Below are 23,953 nucleotides of genomic sequence, written 5' to 3'. Positions count from 1 at the left end.
ACTCTTTTATATGGAAGTTCACAAGTTTTTCTTGTGGGTCTCATTAGCTGCTTCTTATGCCTTTATTCCATTAGTTATTATTATTGTTATTTTTATTAAGGGCCCTATGGCTGGTTCATCTCCGTTATTCCATTAGGAATTCGTATGAAATTCTTACATGATTTTTGATAGGAAGACGACTGTTTTGCCAAGTGTTACTAATCATTGTCAGACGCATGCTTATGATTCTTTATCATGAATATTATGTTATTAACAATCCTTGTAATTTATAAGATTTTCGTATGAAATTGTTACGAAAATCTGACTCCTTTAGATTGTCTTATGGAAGCCAATGACCTATTCGTATGATTACCCAAAAAGAGTTTCTTATGAAATTATATCTGTTTATGTTATGAGTATTACTTCATAAGGCTGTTATGGATTTTTATAGGATTTCCAAATTGAAAAACAAAATTCTTCTTATGTCGTTGATCCATAACAAAATTTTGTGTACCTAATACGTTCCGTTTCCTCAGTGTAGAACATGAGTAACATTGGCTAAGGTTTTTGCCAAGTATCTCGCTAGAAACTCGCTAACAGAGATCTTTGAAGAGTCAAGAATCTGCCGAGAAATGCACGAAAATCTCTTAAACAATCCACCAAAGATCCCGCCAGCAATCTTACGATGATTTTAAAACAATGAGTACTAAAAATCTCGTTACGAATCAGCTAACAATGTCAAGAAGAATCTGCCAAGAAAATTCCGTAGTTTCAATCAAAACCTTATTTGGAGTTTGATAATAACCTTTCCAGAAGATTGTAACCTATTATCCCGCTCCAAGAATTCTCCTTGCAAATTATTTCAATAGGTGCTCAACATACCGTGAAAAATATTTTTCCGGCAATTTCTATGAAAATGTATTTATTTCGATTTGCTTTCTACTAGTTTTCATCGAAAGTGAACATCGCAGATCAAATTAAACATTTATTCTGGAACTTCGTCAAGATTTTCTACAGGATCTCTTTCTTTGAAACCTCGTAAACTCCAGGAGAAGAAATCCTTCAGGGGAACTCGAGGAATTTCATGCGGATTACCTTAAAAAGGTAACCCTTAAAAGGCGTGGACGATTTTGTTGCACTGTTTTACTCATATCTTTTGACTCAATAGACCAATTTTCAAAACTTTAACGGTTTTGTACAGGGAATTAGTTGCACTTCCATATTCCACGAGGATTTGGATACCGATGGCCAATCCAGATCCGCGGTCGGAAATGTAGTGTACACCTTCTATTCCACGAGTGATTCTTGGTAAAATTTCAATATGTTTCGAATGTGTTCATAGGATCGTATATGCATAAAGTATGTATGAGCTACTGAACAAAATCTAAAATAGTATCTATACGTTCAAAATGATTAAAATTTACCTACAACAGTTTTAATTTACTGAAACAGTGATATAAGGAAATAATGAAATTTCGAATAATGATTATTTACTAATTGTTAAACTTGACCTTTTTAAACCAAAAAACGGGGTTCTTAAACTAGACATAAAATGGTTACACATATTCAGTATGACCAGATTTGCTTCCAATGCATTATGCCAATAACTCGAAAACAGTAGGCTGTGGAATTTTGATGTCTTCGAGAGAGTTGTTTATTTTATCTAAATGAACAACTTTGCCGAACATGTCAAGTCTCTAGAACGTCACAGTAAAAAGTTAGATTGTGGCGCCACCTATGCGGACGATTTACGAACTATCCGTTTATGTCAGTAGATTGTCCTCGTTGCTATAAAAAAAACTTTGCCGAAGACACCAAATACCGGAAAGGCTTCGTTACCGAGTTATTAATTATGTCCCGCCAGATTGCGTCCCTGGCCCATAGTGCAATGGTCGTCTTGTGTTGAGTAAATCTTGTTTCTATGGAAAACAAAATGGATGGGTTCTCCAAAATCGCATAATGAGAGTTTCGGCCTCCTATATCTGAACATGTCATATGGTCAAGTGTTTATTGTGATTCAAAAATAGCCCACATGCGGTTGCTAGACGTAATACATACTATATTCATATACGTTGACATAAATAAATTCGAAATAGGGTCGATGTACCAATAGCCGCATAGCTAAGAACAAATATTCGTATAAAATCGAAAAATAACGCTAGCGTCATTATTTTTACATCATCTGAAAGCTTTTTATCTTGGTTTTGTGGGAAAAATATGAAAACTGCGAAAACTCATATGTTTGTATTTATTATCGCTTGTGCCACTATAGGAATACATGTGCCTATAGTAGCACTATTTCTAATTTCTGTTCCTATAGTAGCACTAGCATCACGGCGTTGGCAAAATACTAATCAAAACCGTATTTTTACAAAGCTTTTATATTTTTCCTTGAAAGTGTGGATCAAAAGCTTTCGTTTGATGTAAAAAAGTACCTAATTCATTAATTATTTCGTATAATAAAAAATAGTTTATCTCAGTAGTGCTACTATAGGAACAATAGGTTAACTATAGGCACAAGGGAGCTCAAATTTTAAGAAAAACTAATTATTTCGATCATTTTTTGAACAAAATCAAGCTGTGTATCAATGGTACTTAGATAAATAGCTCCTGACCTTCATGTAAAAAAATATTTTGAAAAGATTCATAACAAAACGGCCGTAAAAAGCAACTAGTGCGACTATAGGGGACTGTCCACTAAGGGAACACTGACCCTATATTGAAATTTTACCGAGAATCACTCGTGGAATAGGAGGTGTACACTACATTTCCGGCCATGCATCCGGATTGGCCACCGGTATCCAAATCCTCGTGGAAGCATTTAATGGTGCAACTAATCCTCTACACAAAACCGTCAAAATTTTGAGAATTGATCTATTGAGTCAAAAGATATGATCAAAAACGTGCAACAAAGTTGTCCGCGCCTTTTAAGGGTTAATAGAAGAAGCTCTGAAGAATTTTTGGATAGATTTCCTTTAACTCTTAGCATTGTTTCCGACATTCTGAACTTTTTTTGGGAATATTTTTTTAGCAATAGTTTTCAGTTAATTTTCAACAACTTTTGTTCCAGCACTTTTTGTTCAAAGCATTGCTTGCCATTTAAGACATTGCAAAAATCTTTGGCGGGAAGGGGTTAAATCTTCTGTTTCTTTCTTCTTGTTCCGAACTGATTCTACAACATTCCCCAGAAAACCATTCCTCAGAATTTAATTCCCGAGATTGAATCATCCCCAGAAAACCAATCTCCAGAATGAATCATCTCCAGGAAACCAATCCCCAGAATGAATCATTCCCCACAAAACTATATATCTATTTCAAAAGTCGTTTTCAAGTACAAGTAATCCGTTCGCGGTATCATGTTCTACGTCTCCAAACTGATTAGCTTCATTATGTAAATTCGGCAGAATAAATAGGTATTCATCACTATTCTGTACCAGGGATTGAATCCTGAGAAAATTGAGAGAATCTCTCACGTATCGCTCTCTGTAACTATCATAACATGCTGCACATTATGAGAGACTGTTTATCGTATACTGCTACAACTTTGATCAGATTGGGGGGATAGTAGTGCATGATAAAACCCCTCTAAACATGCTCCAAGCCTGGGGGACACTATTGCTATTGGAAGTTTGTGGATTGTGTATCGTGCCAGTAAAGAAAAACACCTATCCCCAACGGTAAACAAGCGAGAAAAATGGATTTTATCATCGCTCTCTCTTTGGGGCTCTCGCTCGCTGCTTCCATTTATCAGACTTGTTACACCTTGCGATACAATGACGATCGTGGACCACAACAGATGGAATGTTTTTCTTTGCTTGCTTTGATCGTGCTTCATACTCAAATGAGAGCGAATTCTGCAATGCCTGTTCTGTACATTTAAAAGATACACCCTTCTTTACACCACATTTAAAAAAAAATGTACGAATATTTCTGTCAATATTTGCTAGTGTGTACTGCCATAATATTCGTATTTTTCTTCATTCAAAAAGTCTGTGCTCAAGAGTCTCGCTTATATTATTGCAATTAGAGGAGAAACTTTTTTGACGATATAACAATTCTTTACTTGTTATCTTTTTATTCACAAAAAGGTAACATACCGATCTTTGCGTTGATGATAATTTGTTTATTGTTTATGTTTTTGAAAATACTTCTCAAGAAATCATTTGGCATAATTAGTTAATGATCAAAGGCCATTTAGCATAACATGAAGAACATCCTATTTTAAAAAAGGAGCATAACTATGGCGGGATGCCTAATGATGTTTATGCCAAATGACCTCTCAGTGTTTCATATAATTATGTCAAGTAGCTTTCTACCAACTCATTTTATACCAAGTGACCTTATGCCATATGGGCTCTCCATCGTTATGTTTTGCTTATATTATTTAGATAATACTGAAAGAAGAGTACCGTCGATGGGGGTGACAATGGGTCTAGGGGGTGAGATTGGGTTAAAACGGAAAATAATGATTTATGAAATATTTCAGCTAATAACGCTGATATCACTAGAATTAATCATTCATATGTTAGGAAACACATTATTACACATACTTCATCACAATATACATTTTTAGAATTAGTTGTATGTTGAAAATAGATAAAATTTACAACATTAAATTTCTCCTGTGCAAAGTACAACGCATGTACTTTAACCTCTATCGTTGTATTAGTAGAAGGTTGAAAGTCCTTTCATTACACTTCACAAGTATTTTCCGGAATCAAATTGATTTTTCCACAAAAATTTCATTTTTTTCGGTACGATGTCTAAAACATTGAAAATGGGGGTGAGATTGGGTCAAGCAAGAACGATAGTAAATGAAACTGCAAGAACACTTTTTTGACATTTTACGGTGCCGGGCGTTCTCATTCCTTATTAAGATGTGTTTATTCTTTCTAAATACAGCATCTCTGAACACCAAACAAGTCTACTTGAGGATTCCGTGCATTGAATAACAATGCAACGCATTTTGACAACTCCTCAAACCAGCAACTGTGTTTCGTGCGCAGCACCATCGTAAACTTTTATCAAATGGATTTTTTTATTTAATTGTTTATTAGTGTTTTCATATAATAGAAACATCTCACGAAAGTACGAATGAGTTGGATCGCTGAAATACCGGGATTATGACGTCAACATCTGTGTGAAATGTATTGATCGAGTAATGTCGCACCGTAATATAACTATTTGCGAAGGTTTAAAATAATCACTGTTTTAGTACACTTCTGGGAATGCTGAATAGGCTTTATGGCAATGGGGATGAGACTTTGAAGATAATTTGAGGGAAACAAAACAGGAATATTTATGTAAACTTGACGATAAATGTTGAGTCTCATATGTTTTCTCATAGCTCTTCAAATTTTTGGTAAAATCGTTCTTTTAAGTGGGTTTATCATACTTGTGAAACATCTTAGATATCTTTTCGTCTTGTTTGCATCGTATTTCATCAATATTTTTCAGCTGTGAATGGTTTTGCAATAATATTCTCAAAAACAAGTTATTTAAATTCCAGTGACCCAATGTCACCCCCTCTATGGGGTGAGATTGGGTCATTTTTCATTCACTTGTAGTGCCGCTGTGAATACATATTTTTCAATATTTTTTTGAACAGTTGTTAATATACCATCAAAGTACATACACACCAAATTTGAAGTTTATTCGAGCTAAATTGCGATAGTTATTGAATAAACAATTCGTACATATGCCTTTTTGACCCATTGTCACCCCCAACGACGGTACATCACTACATTGTGTAGAATTTGGCCATACCATTGTACATTTTGTAGGAATTTACTAAAAGAAAAGTGTATCATAATGATATACAAAACAATCATGAATACTTACGTATTTGTTTTGTCACATCAAACCTAACCCTGGCACATCAGTGACACACGCGAAAAAAATGATATGCAGCTTTCTGGGGAATGTTATAGAATTTTCCAAACTTCATTATGCATTTTCAGATTCATTCCACACATCCCGTGTTGCTTACTTCTGTAATGTTCCAGCTAACACTAAAAATTTCCTACTTTTCACTGAAACAAACTATGTAATCCTCCTTTATTGGCTTATTTTTTAATCTTCACTCAAAGTATTCTCAATTTTCAATTTTGTAATCTCTAGTTTAAAACTACAATATAAAAACTTGTTCCCAGAATTCAAAACTCCAAACAATAATCATCGATTCCAAAGATTTCTCTTTCCGAAAACTGCTCGTTTTTCCAAAGTCTTCCATCTTTTTCATATTATTTCCAAAAGTACCAGCTTGTTATAACATTTCTTCTAAAATCTTCAGATTTCCTAGGAACATTCTGATCTGAAGCAGATTTGGTAGACTCACACTCAAATCTCAATCAATACGCTCTCCCGTGAGAGCAAACTCATTAGAGATCTGGTTCGCAAATCACACGCTTGAGATTTTCATGCAAAATCACTCAATCAACTCAAACCATAAAAAATGATTCAGTCGCAAAACCCGTCAAAAACTCGTGAAACCCGAATATTGTTGTTTACGTTAGAAAAGATTACTATAATTTTACCAGACTAAGACTGCCGTGTGTAAGTAAACTATGGAAAAACGAGTCAATGAGTCAAAAAAGTGAGCCCATCCATGATTTTTTGACTGCTGAGATGCGTGATTGACAACCCACGCATGAAAAATCTCAAGCGTGAGTTATGAGAAATTGAGTTTTTCACGACACTGATCTGAAGAGCTTAATAACTAAGGAAGTGCTCATAAGAACACTAATCTGAGAAGCAGGCTCTGTCCCAATGAGGACGTAATGCCAAGAAGAAGAAGAAGAAGATCTTTTTCAGAATGTCCTGAATGCAAGATAGATGATAGACCATGAAAGATAGAAGATATAAAATAGATGATAGATGATAGAAGATAAAAAACAGAAGATAGAAGATATACATTTGAAGATAGAAGATAGCATATGGCACCTTCCTTAGCCGAGCGGTTAGAGTCCGCGGCTACAAAGCAAAGCCATGCTGAAGGTGTCTGGGTTCGATTCCTGGTCGGTCCAAGATATTATCGCAATGGAAAGTTCCTTGACTTCCCTGAGCATAGAGCATCATCGTACCTGCCACACGATATACGATATACACGAATGCAAAAAATGGCAACTTTGGCAAAGAAAGCTCTCGGTTAATAACTGTGGAAGTGCTCATTGAACACTAAGCTGAGAAGCAGGCTTTGTCCCTGTGAGGAAGTAATGCCATAATAAAGAAGAAGGAAAATATAGAAGATATAAAAAATAAGAAAGAAGATAGAAGTTAGAAAATACTAGATAGAAGACAGAAAATAGAAGATAGAAGGTAGAATTTAGAAGATAGAAGACAGAAGATAAAAGATTGAAGATGGGAGATAGAAGATAGACGATTATAGGATGTAAGTAAGAAGTTTGAGGGAAACATTGACGTGTTACGCCATCTACTACTTGTATTTTAAATACCTTGAATCGTTCCAAAGCTGTATACTTTCAATAATTATTTTATTTTCTCATTCTTTTCCAGTGATTAATTAGTGAAACCGAATTACTGCTGTAAATCCCGGAGAAAGTGATAAGTTTACAGAACAACTGTGAAACACTGAACGCCGGACACCAACAGTGCTTTTAGTGATAGTGCAACACCGGAAAATCCCAAAACCATAAAAGTGACTCCCGAACGACGAAGCACTAGTGGGTTTAGCAGGAGCAAGATGATTCACGGACATCCTCCTCAGCCGCCACAGCAGCAACCGCATCCCCACATGGGTCATCCTCCACCGCCAGGGCCCGCCACGCATCAGATTCCTCCGCCGCCGCCACATCTGACCCATCTTACGAGCGTTCCTCCGCCGAATGTACCTCCGCAGCAGCAGCAACCACCATTGCCGCCACCACCACAACAGGGCCGAGAACACCCTGGGCCACGGTAAGTGCGATACTTCTTGATAGCTAGTTTGTTGTTTTGGGATGACTCCTTTCTATATCGATCATTATACATAGCATAGCATAGCACTGACTGTACATGTTAATGGTTACTACTCTGTGATTGATCGGAACTGGTAAGAATTTCACTTCGATCCAAATTATTAAGGGATGGGACAAGGTTGTTAACGTTAATCAACGATTAACGCCGTTTCGCTAATTCGTTAACGTTAACCAGTAACGGTTAACGAAGCTTGCGTTGATTCGTTCGAAAATCGATTTAACGATAACGTTAACGTACAGCGTTGATTTAACGTCAACGACTTCGTTATTTTTAACGTTAACGAAGATTTTAATATCTAAAAAAATAACTTTTGTCTCATGTGATGTATTTAAAAATAAGCAAATGTAGAACAGTAGAAAATGATTCAGTTTACGCAATAATAACGGGTGAACAATTTATTACCACCATAAGAACAAGATAATTACGAAATATGTGGGCAGTTTGCATCAGTTTTAACTTAGACTCTGAAACATGGCATGTCCTTGGAAGAAAATTATCTTCTTCTTCTTTCTGGCGTTACGTCCCTACTGGGACAGAGCCTGCTTCTCAGCTCAGTTCTTATGAGCACTTCCACCGTTATTAACTGAGAGCTTACTGTGCCAATGACCATTTTTGCATGCGTATATCGTGTGGCATGTACGAAGATACTCTATGCCCTGGGAAGTCGAGAAAATTTCCAACCCGAAAATATCCTCGACCGGTGGGATTCGAATCCATAACCCTCAGCTTGGTCTTGCTGAATAGCTGCGCGTTTACCGCTACGGCTATCTGGGCCCCAGGAAGAAATATATGCGTGATGTTATTGCAGTTTTCATGGAATGTTAACTGAGAGAGGAAGCTCTTAATCAGCTTCAGTGAGAAAATGATGTTTAGATTAGAGCTCTACAGTCTTGGAAGTAAGAAAATCTGTTCCACGGCCATTGCCAGTTTCGATTTAAATTAAAATTTTATCCGTCATGTTAAGTTAGGGCAGTATGGCAACTTGTATTTGAAAATGAGAGATCGGGGTCATCCTGGTGGCGGTTACTCAGAAACATTTGATTGTTTGATGGGTAGATTCTCTGGCAACGATTTCGGTCTATTGTTGTGGGGGCTGGAACGATGAGAGGATACAATATATTGCTTGGAAAATCTTTGCAATTTATGAAAGTTCTTCCTAGCAAAGTTTGTGACGTTTGAAGAGGCTGACTGTTGGGAGCCAAATAATTGCTCTGCACAGTGAACTTAGATTTTTTAATCAATTTTCCATGGATACGGGATATCAGCATAGAAACATGTTGTTTATTGATATTTCGAAACATTCTCTAGAAACCTGTACGAAAATTAAAATCAACGCTTTGGTTAGCGCTAATCGTTGACGTTGATTCAACGCAAACTCGTTAACGTTGACGCTAACAACCATGAAAATCAACGCAACGGCGTTGACGTTGATCCAGAGCGAAATCAACGTTAGCGGCGTTTATCGTTGATTAACGTTAACAACCCTGGGATGGGAGTTTCCGCTTACTCTCGAAGTACAATTTTAGCAGCTCTCATATTATTGATCAATAACGGCGCTGGCCAAGTTCTTACAGTCAGTTAGGATGGGGAAGGAATTGTAGACTATAATGATTGTTGCTTCTAGAGACCGAGAATACCTCTGCATCTCCACAATCACTATGGGAAGGGGGTTTATTAATGAGGAAGGAAAAAGATCTGGGAGTAATGTTTGGTTGGTGATACGATCCATGCTTTTTGTCTCGCGGTGAAAAAATACTTTAATATAGAAGATTAAGAAAATACGTAGACATTCAAAGTGTCGAGCAATTCAAAGGTTATTTTTAGTTACGTGTTCAATAACTTTTAGTAATCATTTTTCAGTATAGCACCTTGGTGGTGACTGATAGGCATTATTGTTGTGAATAATAATCCTTTGTGCGTTTATCTCACTTTGATTCGTGCCTTTTTTCACCTTTTTTCAGAGCAACGCTTTAAATATGTAAACGAACATTAATTTGTTTATTGATTCATTGCATTAGGATCGATTTTAATAATTGAAAATTCACCATTCGAAAGGTGCGACATATTATCTCGATCCTTGTTGGATTTTGTTAATTGGGCTCCCTTCGTTTGTCTGCAGTGTCATAATCGCGCTTTAAACAGAGTGCACAGTGGTTCAGAATAACAGGAACATTAATATATCCCATATAATAAATATTAATAAATATGGGCGAGTTGATACACTCATCGGTTAGGGTCGATGTACCAATAGCCGCATAGCTAAGAACAAATATTCATATAAAATCGAAAAATAACGCTAGCGTAATTATTTTTACATCATCTGAAAGCTTTTTATCTTGGTTTGGTGGGAAAAATATAAAAACTACGAAAACTTATATGTTTGTATTTATTATCGCTTGTGCCACTATAGGAATACATGTACCTATAGTAGCACTATTTCTAATTTCTGTTCCTATAGTAGCACAAGCATCACGGCGTTGGCAAAATACTAATCAAAACCGTATTTTTATAAAACTTTTATATTTTCCCTACAATATGTGTATAAAAAGCTTTCGTTTGATGTAAAAAAAAGTTCTTAATTCATCAATTATTTCGTATAATAAAAAATAGTTTCTCTCAGTAGTGCTACTATAGGAACAATAGGTTTACTATAGGCTCAAGGGAGCTAACATTTTAAGCAAAACTAATTTTTTCGATCATTTTTTGAACAAAATCAAGCTGTGTATCAATGGTACTTTGATAGATTGCTCCTGACCTTTATGTCAAAAATTATTTTGAAAAGATTTATAGCAAAACGGCCGTAAAAAGCCACTAGTGCGACTATAGGGGACTGTCCACTAAGGGAACACCTACCCTATACAAATTGTAATTGACGATTGATCGTACAATAGTTCCTCTTGAAGTCAACAAATCTTTATCACCTATATACCATTTTTTCCGAAAAATCTGTATGATTTCCAGATTTTTTGCAATAAACTTATAAAAATATATAATCTGTGTCAATTCCTTAAAATCTGTAATCTGTATATACAGAATTCTGTATGAAAATCAAGGAGAACCCTGTATGATTATAGAAAATTCTCTACATATGACATCACTGTTTACGGAAAATAAACGATTGTGGTGAAGATGAATCGAAGGCAAATCTCATTTCTTTAAGAGCATAAATCTGAAGAACCAGAAAACCGTTGAGCTAAAAACTTCATCGATTGTTCACTTGCTAGTGGCGACCAATCGATCAAAATTTCAGCGTCTGCTTAACCAGATTTGTGCTCTTGCAAATTTTATCTGTGGCCTCAATGCTTCGACCATTTCCAAACGCGATTTCGTACCACTGTGTCGCGCGTATTGTCAGTTTGTCACACTGATGGCGACGTCTGCTGATGTGCGTCGCAACGTTTTTATAACTTTTTATCCCATGCAGTGCAGTTTTTTAATCCTCTCTTAACTTTTCCCTTGTTTATGCAAATAATTGCATTTGGCGATGTGCAACATTCGGCTAACGACTGGGCTACAAGAAGAGAGGGCATTGCCCCCTCTCGAGAACCAGATCTGCAGGGAGTTGTTCAACTGCTGACGATGGGAGGGATAAATATGCGTTTCATTGCACTTTTTTGCCTCGACGAAAGAGTTTCGCCGGATTTTGGTGGACGGCGCGCCGTCCGTCTGTCTGGGTTGACGTGTCTGCCATCGGTCTGACTGGCTAACTGAATACCTTTACTCACTACCCTGTTCAGATGGGCAGGCCGATTCATCATATTAAATGTCAAATGGAAATGTGCATTTTATTGCATTCGAGGTTTGTTTGCGTCGTCTGCATTATTTCAGGTTGGATCCTGTCGCTACTGGAAGCCGTTTTTGTAGTATAATGCTTTATGAATTGTTTCGGTGTCAACTGGTTTAGTTAATTATTACTTCAAACAAAAGGAGTTTCATATGATTTTTGATGGACTAAAAGTTGTAAACTGTATATTTGGCATGCACTAAATTGATGTATGATATATATTCTGCAACTGAGCGATATTTAAATTTACCTAATTTAGGTAAATTGCAATTTGAAGTTGTTTTAAAACAGTTATATAAAAATTTCTGCACTATACTTACTAAACTACTGAAAGCCATCCTTGACTTTGAGGGAAATGGTTGGTATGGGCTTTTTACTAATGGAAATCTGCAATCAGATCCCTGTGAAGATAACCCAGGGGGTGTGGGGATGTCGCACCACCGACGACCCACTAAAACCGGCCGATGCACTGTAGGTGAGCAATTCTCGCTCACCTTACGGTATTTCATCGGCGAGAGGCCAGTACATATAGCTTTTAACACATCTAGCAAAAGTATCCTAGGTAAACTGCCCCAGGTAACCAATAAGCATTTAAATGAACCGCGCAGTAGACTGTTTTCAGCATTTTGACTGCTCCTTGCCCTATTAAAGAAGTTGAATTGCTTAGCTGCCTTTAATCGGCAGAAGCAGTGATCTTTAAAACTTCTCGGCTTTTAATAAGCACTCCCACTGCATGGGCTGTTTTCGAAATAGAGCAATCGAAATGCTTCTCTGTTGCTGTTTCAATGCCATGAAGGAGGAGTACAGATGTTATGTTACTATAATGACAACACATCCCTTTTTCTCCCTCCCTCTCTTACGGCAGCTTCGTTTTTGTGGGCTGCTTTGACAATTTATTGAGTCGATGCTACCGAATAAATCAGAAAGACAATTTTCATGATAAAATACGCCAGCATAATTAACCATTTTTAACTGCTATACTGCCCATAACTGCATATTTGTAACATTCGACAAAAGTAGGCACTGAGTAAATTGAATACCAAGTGTGCATTTCACTGCAGTACGGGAGGAAACTAAAATTTCAAAAAATTACCAGGAACTCAAAAAAGCTTATTTGAGGCTGATATTTTGTACAACTCATATCGCAAACTAGATGAATAGTCAGAAAATAATTCCGATAGAAATTTCATTGCTATTACATTACGAGGCTCATTGACAATCTCAATGTGACTGTTATGCGGTTATAATAGCCAATGTGACAAAACAACTTGGTATTTTTTTCGAATTTTCTAGAACAATATCACAGATTTTATTAAGTTGATCGAAAGTATTTATCATTTGATGACTCTCCATGGTATTAACTCCAATTTGTCAAAAATGTCGAATGTGACTGTTATGCAGTTATGGGCAGTATACGAACAGGTACTGGATCAACAGATATTCCAAAGATAAGAACATGCAATAAGCCAATCCTACAGCTAAGGGGAAGCCAAATTGTTCAACACCCGATGCGGTAAATTACCATTTCGTTTAGATTTCTAATGATTCAAGGGTACTTACTTACTTACTTATTTGGCTTTACATCAATTATCTTGATAAAGCCTCGCCAACAATATTTCGCCAATTCCCTCGGTTCATGGCCGCTTCTCTCCATCCTCGATTGTGACCCACGCTCTCCAGGTCCTGGTGTACCTGGTCAATCCACCTAGCTCGCTGCGCCCCACGCCTTCTTGTTCCGACCGGATTCGTGGCGAACACCATCTTTACAGGGTTGTTGTCCGGCATTCTTGCAACATGCCCTGCCCAGCGTATCCTTCCAGCTTTAGCTTCCTTCACGATACTGGGTTCGCCGTAGAGTTGAGCGAGCTCGTGGTTCATCCTTCGCCGCCACACGCCGTTCTCCTGCACGCCGCCGAAGATCGTCCTTAGCACTCGGCGTTCGAAAACCCCAAGAGCTTGCAAGTCCTCCTCGAGCATAGTCCACGCCTCATGCCCATAGAGGACTACCGGTCTTATGAGCGTTTTGTACATCGTGCATTTGGTGCGGGGGTGAATCTTTCTTGACCGCAGTTTCTTCTGGAGCCCATGGTAGGCACGACTTCCGCAGATGATGCGCCTTCGTATTTCCCGACTAACATTGTTGTCAGCCGTCAACAAGGATCCGAGGTAGACGAACTCGTCCACCACCTCGAAGGTATCCCCGTCTATCGTAACACTGCTTCCTAGGCGGGCCCTGTCGCGCTCAGTTCCGCCAACCAGCATGTACTTTGTTTTCGACGCATTCACCATTAGCCCAACTCTTGTTGCTTCGCGTTTCAGGCGGGTGAACAAATCTGCCACCGTTTCAAATTTTCTCCCAATAATATCCATGTCGTCCGCGAAGCAAACAAATTGTCCGGATCTCGTGAAAATCGTGCCTCGACTGTTAAGTCCGGCTCTCCGCATGACACCTTCAAGCGCAATATTGAACAACAGGCACGACAGTCTGTCGCCCTGTCGTAGTCCCCGCCGAGACTCGAACGAACTGGAGTGTTCGCCCTAGATCTTCACGCATTTTTGCACACCATCCATCGTTGCTCTGATCAATCTTGTGAGCTTCCCGGGAAAGCTGTTCTCGTCCATGATTTTCCATAGCTCTATGCGGTCGATACTATCGTATGCCGCCTTGAAATCGATGAACAAATGGTGCGTAGGGACCTGGTACTCCCGGCATTTCTGGAGGATTTGCCGCACGGAAAAGATCTGGTCCGTTGTCGAGCGGCCGTCGATGAAACCTGCTTGATAGCTTCCCACGAACTCGTTTGCTATAGGTGATAGACGACGGAAGAGAATCTGGGATAGCACTTTATAGGCGGCGTTTAGGATGGTGATTGCACGATAATTTTCACACTCCAGTTTGTCGCCCTTTTTGTAGATAGGGCATATAACGCCTTGCTTCCACTCCTCCGGTAGCTGTTCCGTTTCCCAGATTCTGACTATCAGCCGATGCAGACAAGCGGCCAACCTGTCCGGGCCCATCTTGATGAGTTCGGCTCCGATACCATCCTTGCCAGCGGCTTTGTTGTTCTTGAGCTGTTGAATGGCATCCTTAACTTCCCCCATCGTGGGAGCTGGTTGATTTCCGCTGTCCGCTGTGCTGACGTAGCCATGATTCAAGGGTGTATAAGGGAACTAAGACATAGATAGTTTGTTCATAGATACACAACCAAAATGATTTTATATCTAAATAAAACGTACCTTAATGTGATTATAGAACGAAACCACACCTCAAATTTTCAAGAGCACAAGACTTGAGAACCAAACAGCGCTCCGCGTTGAAAATTTATCCCGGTGACCAACAGCAAGCAAGTAATTTGATTGATTGATTTTCAACGCGAACTGTTGGGAATTTTTTTTTTATTTCCGTACAAAGTAGGCCGAAGGGTCTCAGATTTTCATGAAACTTTTTCCACAGGCAGGGCTCATCAATATATGAATAAAAAAAAATTGAGAAAAATTCAGGGTCGCTTATTTTCCCGGAAAACTCAGTTGGAATTTTTTTTTGTTTTCCTCTGACACTACTTACTTTGAAAAATCATAACTCAAGAACGAAGCATCGTAGAAACAAAGTTTTTTTCTTATGAAAATGAAAGCAAATTTTCTCAGGAATAAATAAAAATATTAACTGGAAAAAGTTTTCCACAAAATTTTTCACCGTTGAGAAAATTCGTAAAGAAAAGCCGGAAAAACTATGCTCCAATTCGTGGAAAATTTTCAAAAAAATATTTTTGAGAAGATAATTTTATAAGTAGATGAAAAAACCGAATTTAGTACTATACCATTTAATTCCACTAGAGTTTGTATCCTTTGACAGATACGCGTATTTCTCGAGTCGAGTCTAGTACACGACACTGAAGACGGCCTTACAGTTGAGGTCGAAATACGCGTATCTGTCAAAGAATACAAACTCTAGTGGAATTGAATGGTATAGTACTAAATTCGGTTTTTTCATCTACTCATAGGTATTCTACTAAACAGCTCGAAGATTTATTATAATTTCATAAGCTTTAATTGCTGAAATTTTTGAAATGTACTTTTTTTTCGTTTTTTAATTATGGCCAATTTTGTACAAAATGTGCAAATGTGCCATTTTGAGCCTTTTCTTTGAAAAATCATAACTCAAGAAAGAAGCATCGTAGAAACAAAGTTTTTTCATGAAAATGAAAGCAAATTTTTTCAGGAATAAAAAAAAATATTAACTGGAAACAGTTTTTCACAAAATTTTTCACCGTTGAGAAAATTCGGAAAGAAAAGCCGGAAAAACTTTATTTTAATTAGTGGAAAACTTTCAAAAATATAGTTTTGAGAAGGTAATTTCATAAGCTTTAATCGCTGAAATTTTAGAAATGTACTTTAGTTTTTCGTTTTTGAGTTATGCAGGGTGTCCATCCATCCGGGAAATCCGCGAAAACCGGGAAAAACCCGGGAATTACAAATGACCGGGAAAAATACGGGAAACACCCGGGAATTTGAAGAACACCCCGGGAAAATATATATTTTAAACGTATGACTACCGGTTTCTTTAAATTTCAAGCAATGTGGGCGAATTTTTTCCCAGAAGATGCACTCGTACTCTTACTATTACTATCTTTTCGTGGTTTGGTAGAAAGATAGTTAACAATTAAGATCTATTAAACATTTCTAATAGGGTACTTAGTGATTCATGACAAGGTTCTTGGCGAAATTTTCGTTTGATTTCTATTCAAATTCATGGCCAATTTTTAATGAAATCTTTGCTGGAATCCTAACGGGAATCGAATCGATAATTGACCAGTTTCTTGAAAGATATTTCTGAAAGATCACTAAAATTATTATTAGTAGATTGCTAATAAGGCTTTTAGTGGATTCTAGAAAAGATCCTTGAATGATTCTGCTTGATATTTTCTAGTAGATTCGTAGTTGTTAATAAAAAGCTAAGCGAAAAAATACATGGCTTATTTCTTGAGAGATCTTCTGCTATCCTGGACAGATTCATGAAAAGTTCCGTTTGGCGGATTTCTGGGATTATTTATGAAATTGATTCTTGATTAAGTCTTTTCTGGATTAGGTTCTAGTTTGACTATGACACAGTTCTTATGTGGTGCCCCTGACGAGATTTTGTATGGATTTCTGCAGGGTTGGTAGGCGTCAGGCCTGGAAGCGAGTCACTTTGCAACAAAAAGTCACTAAATTACCTTTTTTTGTCGTAAAAATGATCACCAAAGTTACTATTTTTGTGATTGAATGATAAATCAACGATAGTCATTTATAGATACGCTTCATAAACTCAATCAACATAATAGTGATGTTTTACTGGTTTTTACTATTCTAATGAAAACATTTTTTTATCAATATATCAAAGTGTCTGGAGAGGTAAATAGTGCACAGACATTTCTGATAGAATATCTGGAATCTGACAACGAAGTTCTGATAAAGTTTTAAAATGTCAGCCTGATTCCTGACAGACCAACTGAGTTTATTTGAATAGATTTCTGGAGAAATCTAGGAAGAATAGCCTAAAGGGATCTTTGGTCTACCTTTTGGAAGCAACTCAACAAAGAAGCCTGAAACATTTCTGAAATGTCAACCAACAATTATCATATTTGTAAGAAACTTGTTAAGAAATGATTCCTATAATAATTTACCAAGAAACTAGATCAGTAATATATTTAAAAATAGATTCAAAATTTGTTCAAGAAATTTCAACAAATCCGCCAGGCAATCATTCGAGGATCAAGCCTTTTATCACTAGGATTCCGCACGACAATTTCTGTTCCAAATACTCGCTTTCGAATAAAAATAGTCATCGTTTAAACACACATGGTTGCATTGGCTAATTGTTTTGAAATCGGTTTGAAATAAGTGTTAATATTTAGTGCTTGATGCTTTACTAGCAGCTTCATTTTTTTACAAAAAGGAAAATTCACATCGCGATAACCTTTTTGTTTTTCAATATTTTTGCATCATTTTTTCACAAGTTAAAAAAACTCTTCTGCTTTTGAAATCTGTGTCGATTTTAATAATTGATCTTGCAAACATATTGAGAAACAAAAAAGTTATAGCGGTTTGACTATTTTTCTATGCTAAAAAGTTGAAGCTGCTTGTAGAGGCATTAATACTACGGTTGTGTTGAATACTTCAAGTATTGAAAAATATCTAGTCTAGATTACACTGCAGAACACGTTTTTGTCTCCAGCATCAAAATACCTCTTTTTACTTAATTAAGGGTTGCCGAATCCATTGCCGTTTACAGAAATGTCGTAGTACGTCTAGTTTTTGAGATATTTGTTGTTGAAAATGCAAAAATTGACTATTTCAGCCAACTTGCATGCAAGTTTGCCAGCTTGTAAGGCAATTTTTTAGCTTAATATGTCACAGAATACAAACTTTATGTGTATAACAATACGTATCATCAACGTTTATAATACTTTTAATGCGGAAAAGTTAATTTTTGATGGTTTAGAAAAGTATTGTATTTTGCCATATAAGAGAAACGAAGAATTTTGTTTTGTTTTGCAGTCTCCAGCAGACATGTTGAAAAAATCGGTTTAATCTAAATTTAATCGTGAAATTTCAACCAAAATATATCTAAAACGAAAGTTTAAGTCCTCTTTTGCATGCTTAGTGGATGAGATCATAAAAAAGGATGATAAAATATAAGGTACCGTGGGGTAAGTGGATACAGAAAAATCAATAGTCAACTTCATTTTTATGTACAGCTAACTTTAATAATGTAATTCAAACTATTTTCTGTGGATGACAAATGAGGGACTATTATACTTCAAATCGTCAATTATTTTGATTTTTCTGATTGTTATGTATTGAGCATGAGGTACTTGAAAATTTGCGTCAAATGATCAACTTGCTCCACCATGGTGGGGTAAGTGGATCACCTATAAAAAAAACTCTATTCTCAAAACAAATGTGATGTAATCATGTATAGTAAGAATGATATTACTGTCATTCTTGTTATAAGTGCTATGTTATATATTTTGATAGCTTTAAAATTAAAAAAAACTTTATTTTATCAAAATATTATGGGAGATATTTGTACATTAGTTTACACTTATTCCAACAAAAACAAAAGATGTAACTAGAATATTTTGGAGAAAATTCATCCATTTTATACACCTGAGTTATACAAAAGAATTGAGGATTATTCCAAACGATGTTTTCGAAAGACACTCGTAGTTTAAAAATATTAATTACATTTACTTTTGTTCAACATACTGAAATCTTTTTATTATATTTATGGAAATATTTATATCATCTGTCTAGAACAATCAATATGGTCAAAAAACGTACGATAATATGCTTTCAGCTGGAGAATTTGTATATTTTGCTCTTTTGCATTTCAGCTTAGGAAAACCACGAAAAATTTTGTTAGAATTTTTCAATTTTCATTTTTTTGTACTAGAAAGACTGTACAACACTTTTAGGTGGATTAATTGAAATTTTCTCAGGTCAATTTGGCAAATTCAGGCTAGGAATGAAAAATGTAAAAGGAAAACAACACTTGATGACACTAAAGCTTTTTCAAATCTGCGTAAGTAGTCTGCCAATATTCGATAACAATAGTTGATCCACTTACCCCATCCCGTTAAAAAGTGCGGGTAAGTGTTAATGACCAATATATCTGTATTTATTTACAAAAATTACATTTTTTTCATTGTGATTCATACAATTAGAACTGAAATGTTCATCATGTGTTGAAAAAACTATTAGTTTTCGATTTTAGGCAGATATACAATGGATTTTTTATCGACAGAAAACAACTTTAAAATGAATTGATTTTTGCAGTCAGCAAGTTTGCTTGTGTTAGTGCACGTGTAGTATCAGTTTTGCAGTAGTATCAGTGTGTACGTGAGAATATAACCTTAAATTAAGCAAAGGTGTAAAAACATTCGAAATATTAAAGTATTTATTCTTATTACGGACAAATGATCCACTTACCCCACTGCTACACTTCCCCCACGGTACCTTACTTCAAATTTTAGGTAAACATCAATAAAACCAATGTTTTATACAACTTTGACGACCTGTAGCTAAAAATTGTGACGTGCTGGGAAATTTCTGAGAACGGCATCAGTTTCAGAAATTTCAAATCTACTAGAGACACATAATTTGATCCTTGAGACACGCAAAAATGTCATTTTTGTTGCGCTGTGTTATTATAATACGTCTAAATCAATCTTGAATTATTATAGCCAAAATTTTAACCCAATAATCAACTCATTCAGTTTTTCTCGAGTTCATCGAAAACAAAATAGGCTTGGATAAGGCTACCTTGTGAGCGGGTGAGGGTTAAGTTTTAATATATTTTTACTGGTATTTTTCCTCTTCTGTTTTAAATTCTCGATTCTGCCGGAAATTCCGCAAGAACGTTTAGGAATTTATCTGCAATTTTTCTGCTCAATAATCATCCTTTATCATCGTAAACTTACTCCAGAACTCTTCCTGAAATCCCCATACAAAAAATTCTCCAGAAATGTGTTTCACAACTCAGGCATGTGAACAGTTTTAATGGAAGAATTTTGTCAGAATTTATTTCTTCAGAGTTGATGCATTTTGAATTTCCAGAAGATTTTCTATAATGATTGGAAATTAAAAGTTGTTGCGTATGCCTAGCTCTGCGACCTAGCTTTTTTGCGCACCGTACAAGATTTATCAATTTTTTTTATTGGCACACTCTGCCCCTGAATGGTGTTTAATATCCACTGTAATTGTTGTATTCGTTATTCGTTTTGTTATTCGTTATTTGTATTCGTTTAAAGCAACTACTGTTCAGACATATTTCGAATTATTGAAGATAATTTCATTTTTAATTTTATATAATGTGTAGTCTTGCTAACATTCTTGATTATGAAGACTATGTTTTGTGTCTGAACTTCAATTCAACTAATGTTTGTGGTTTTTAAGTAATTTTAGTCACACAATTAAGTAATTTTGATAATTTTAGTCACTATTATTCAGCTGTCTGACCGCTACTAGCCCTGGGATTCACAACGAATTTTTCAAAACATTTTCAACAAATTTCATGGCAAAATCTTCGATGAATAAATGAACAGCAAGATCTTTTATGTACTCTTGGACAGTTTTTTGTTAAGTTTTTTGACGAGATTCTTGACCAAATCTTTTAAAGATTACTTGGAAGATGCAATCTTAGATTCATGTAAGCCGTTCCGCCAGCTTCATAGGATAACAATAAAATGTGTTTTTGTTAAAAAGTATGTCCTTGAATCCAACATGAATTCTACTAGATCAAGATTTTCTCCAGGAACTAGCCCTGGTTCATATCTAACGCATTTCCGAAGGCATTCTTAAAAGTTAAATGGCTTGGCTATTGAACTTTGCTCTTCTGTGGAAGTTAGATACACTGAGATTTGTTTTTATAATTCTAAAATCTTTCTGAACTTCCTATGAATGCTAGGAGAGGGACGGTCTTTCAGATACTTCAACAAATATTTTAAATCTCTTTGTCCAAAACTCTTTCGAAATTCAAATTGTTTTAAGCTTATAGTGTTCTATACATTTAATTAAAATAATTCATAAATAAGTTGATCAAGTCCTCCTAATTTGTTCATATTTTATGCAAGTCACAGGACAACCATCCGTAGGATTGTCATCATTTTTTTTAATATATTGGACGTCCGGGAAAAATCCGGGAATTGGAAAACTGATTTTGAATGGACACCCTGCCTAAGCAGCATCCGCTGGTCTTTTGTGCAGCATAGTTGATTAACATATAGATAAGAATTTGTTGCATTTAGTAGTGGTAAAAACATTGAACGTGGTAATTTTATAATCAAAATTTACTTTATTATAGGTCCAAAATTTCAAAGTACTTTAGTTATGTTGTCTCTTGATAAAGTATTCTCAAAATAGCTGCGAAGATGCTTGAATAATGCATCTTTTGAATGCCATGTGTCAATCCTATGGACGTTTTTATTTGTGAATTCTGTGCATTAAGGCGAAGTAGCCCGTCATTCGTTTTGGCAGCAATGATGACTTTGCCGCGTGCAATTTCAAAGTGATAATACTCATTCTGGATAGTTTATATTGACTTGAAAAAGTTATCACTGTACGCGTCAACATACATAAAGTATGCTGATACTTTTTCAGCTGTGTCAGTGCAAAACCAATCCATTTTCTTTGATTCGAAATCGTGAGATGAATTAGCAACAATCATCAACGGTGCGTACAAATTTCAATGACGGCCTACTTCGCCTTAATATATCAAAGCCATAAAAAATCTCTAATTTAAACTCCATAGAAATAAAGGTAAACTTACAAATCACTGTAACTTCTGATTTTCTCGACGTAATGGTTTCAAATTTACAGGGAAGATGCTTGGATACCACATGTTTTGAATGCCTTATGCAAAACTGATAGTTACTTGGCTTGTTTACAAGTTAATAGTGATGCACCGTTGAGGAATATTTTGAAGCATGTGCATTTCCTATGCTAAATAGCTCAAAACCTTCAAATCACTATAACTTTCGATTCCCTTGTTAGAATATTTTCAAATTCACGGAGAAGATGCTTGAATACTATATCTTTCGAATGGTAGGTGCCAAATGTTTGGACATTTTTTTCTGTTAATAACGGTTTCTGGCACACCGTGAAACAGATCGTACTGAGAAATTGTAAGCAAGTGAATTTGGAATTGTACAACCATGAATTTAATAAATATTATTTTAGCTTTAGCTTATCCACCAAACGGAACATCGTTGACTTGCTGAAAGAAGCTCAGCCTCCGACTGTACGCCCTAACCTTCGCCAACAACTATCTATTTTTTTCAACCGGGAAGATTGTCTTTGGTTGCTAACACCAGAAGATTTTCGTTTCTTTGTATTATTAAGAACAAAGCATGCTGTATTTACTTGGTTTTCATGTGCATCTGAGAATTCACTAGCAAAAATGCTTCGTTCGTCTTTTGGTATAAATGAATGATATATTTTCTTTTTTTTTTCTCAAAAATATTATATTTTTGAAAGTTTTCCACTAATTGAAATATATTTTTTCCGGCTTTTCTTTACGAATTTTCTCAACGGTGGAAAATTTTGTAGAAAACTGTTTCCCGTTAATATTTTTTTTTATTCCTGAGAAAATTTGCTTTCATTTTCATAAAAAACTGTGTTTCTACGATGCTTCTTTCTTGAGTTATGCTTTTTCAAAGAAAAGGCTCAAAATGGCACATTTGCACATTTTTTACAAAATTGACCATAACTCAAAAACGAAAAAAAAAGTACATTTCAAAAATTTCAGCGATATAATAAAATTATCTTCTCAAAAATATTTTTTTGAAAATTTTCAACGAGTTGGAGCATAGTTTTTTCGGCTTTTCTTTACGAATTTTCTCAACGGTGGAAATTTTTGTGGAAAACTTGTTCCAGTTAATATTTTTTTTTGTTATTCCTGAGAAAATTTGATTTCATTTTCATAAAAAAAACTTTGTTTCTATGATGCTTCGTTCTTGAGTTATGATTTTTCAAAGTAAGTAGTGTCAGGGGAAAACAAAAAAATTCCAACTGAGTTTTCCGGGAAAATAGGCGACCCTGAATTTTTCTCATTTTTTTTATTTATATATTGATGAGCCCTGCCTGTGGAAAAAGTTTCATGAACATCTGAGACCTTCCCAGTCAACATTTTGGTTGGTATAACTTTTGTTATACATCATTCTATATGAATCAATTCAATCGTATAGAATGCACGAAAAGGCTATATACCTACCAAAGTGGAGGCTATATACGTACTTGGCACGACTTTTTCGGACTTTCTGCGATCAGATATACGATGCCACAAAATTTGGATGAAAATAAAAAAAAAGTTTCCAGCGAGTCTCGAACGCGGGACTTCTGGATCAAGAATCGGACACCTTACCACTGCACCACCAAGGGTTGCATATCTGATAGGTGATTATTTGCTAATATTAATACATGGTTCATGTACAGCGACATATACTTTGTTGTTCTTTGAGGCCCATCGTCAGCAGATGCCAAATTTGGATGGCAATTTTTGCTAAGTTATTGCGATTTCATACGATGCTTTCTGGATTGATATATGATCTGTCAGTTTATATAACATAACGCGATTCTACGTTGCACTATTTACGACATGTTTTGTTGTCAACACAGATTGTCGTTTATGAATCGTATTGGGGATTTATATACAACTTGTATTGACATTGATAA

At 35.9% G+C, this 23,953-nt stretch overlaps 1 protein-coding gene across 2 annotated transcripts in view; it reads left to right on the top strand.

Moving 5' to 3' along the window:
- LOC5569212 (double-stranded RNA-binding protein Staufen homolog 2) overlaps positions 1-23,953 on the top strand; it is an 84,451-nt gene that overhangs the window by 3,812 nt on the left and 56,686 nt on the right. The window contains exon 2 of one of the 2 annotated variants that reach the window (XM_021840915.1): positions 7,495-7,896. In XM_021840915.1, the coding sequence (XP_021696607.1) occupies positions 7,682-7,896 (215 nt within the window). In that variant the 5' untranslated portion in view covers positions 7,495-7,681. The remainder of the gene's footprint in view (positions 1-7,494; positions 7,897-23,953) is intronic. The other variant, XM_021840916.1, reaches the window with a different exon arrangement.

Source organism: Aedes aegypti, chromosome 2 (assembly GCF_002204515.2).
Source record: "Aedes aegypti strain LVP_AGWG chromosome 2, AaegL5.0 Primary Assembly, whole genome shotgun sequence".
NCBI lineage: Eukaryota > Metazoa > Arthropoda > Insecta > Diptera > Culicidae > Aedes > Aedes aegypti.
The sequence above is the reverse complement of the archived record's forward strand: the minus strand, read 5'-3'. Positions and strand labels throughout refer to the sequence as shown.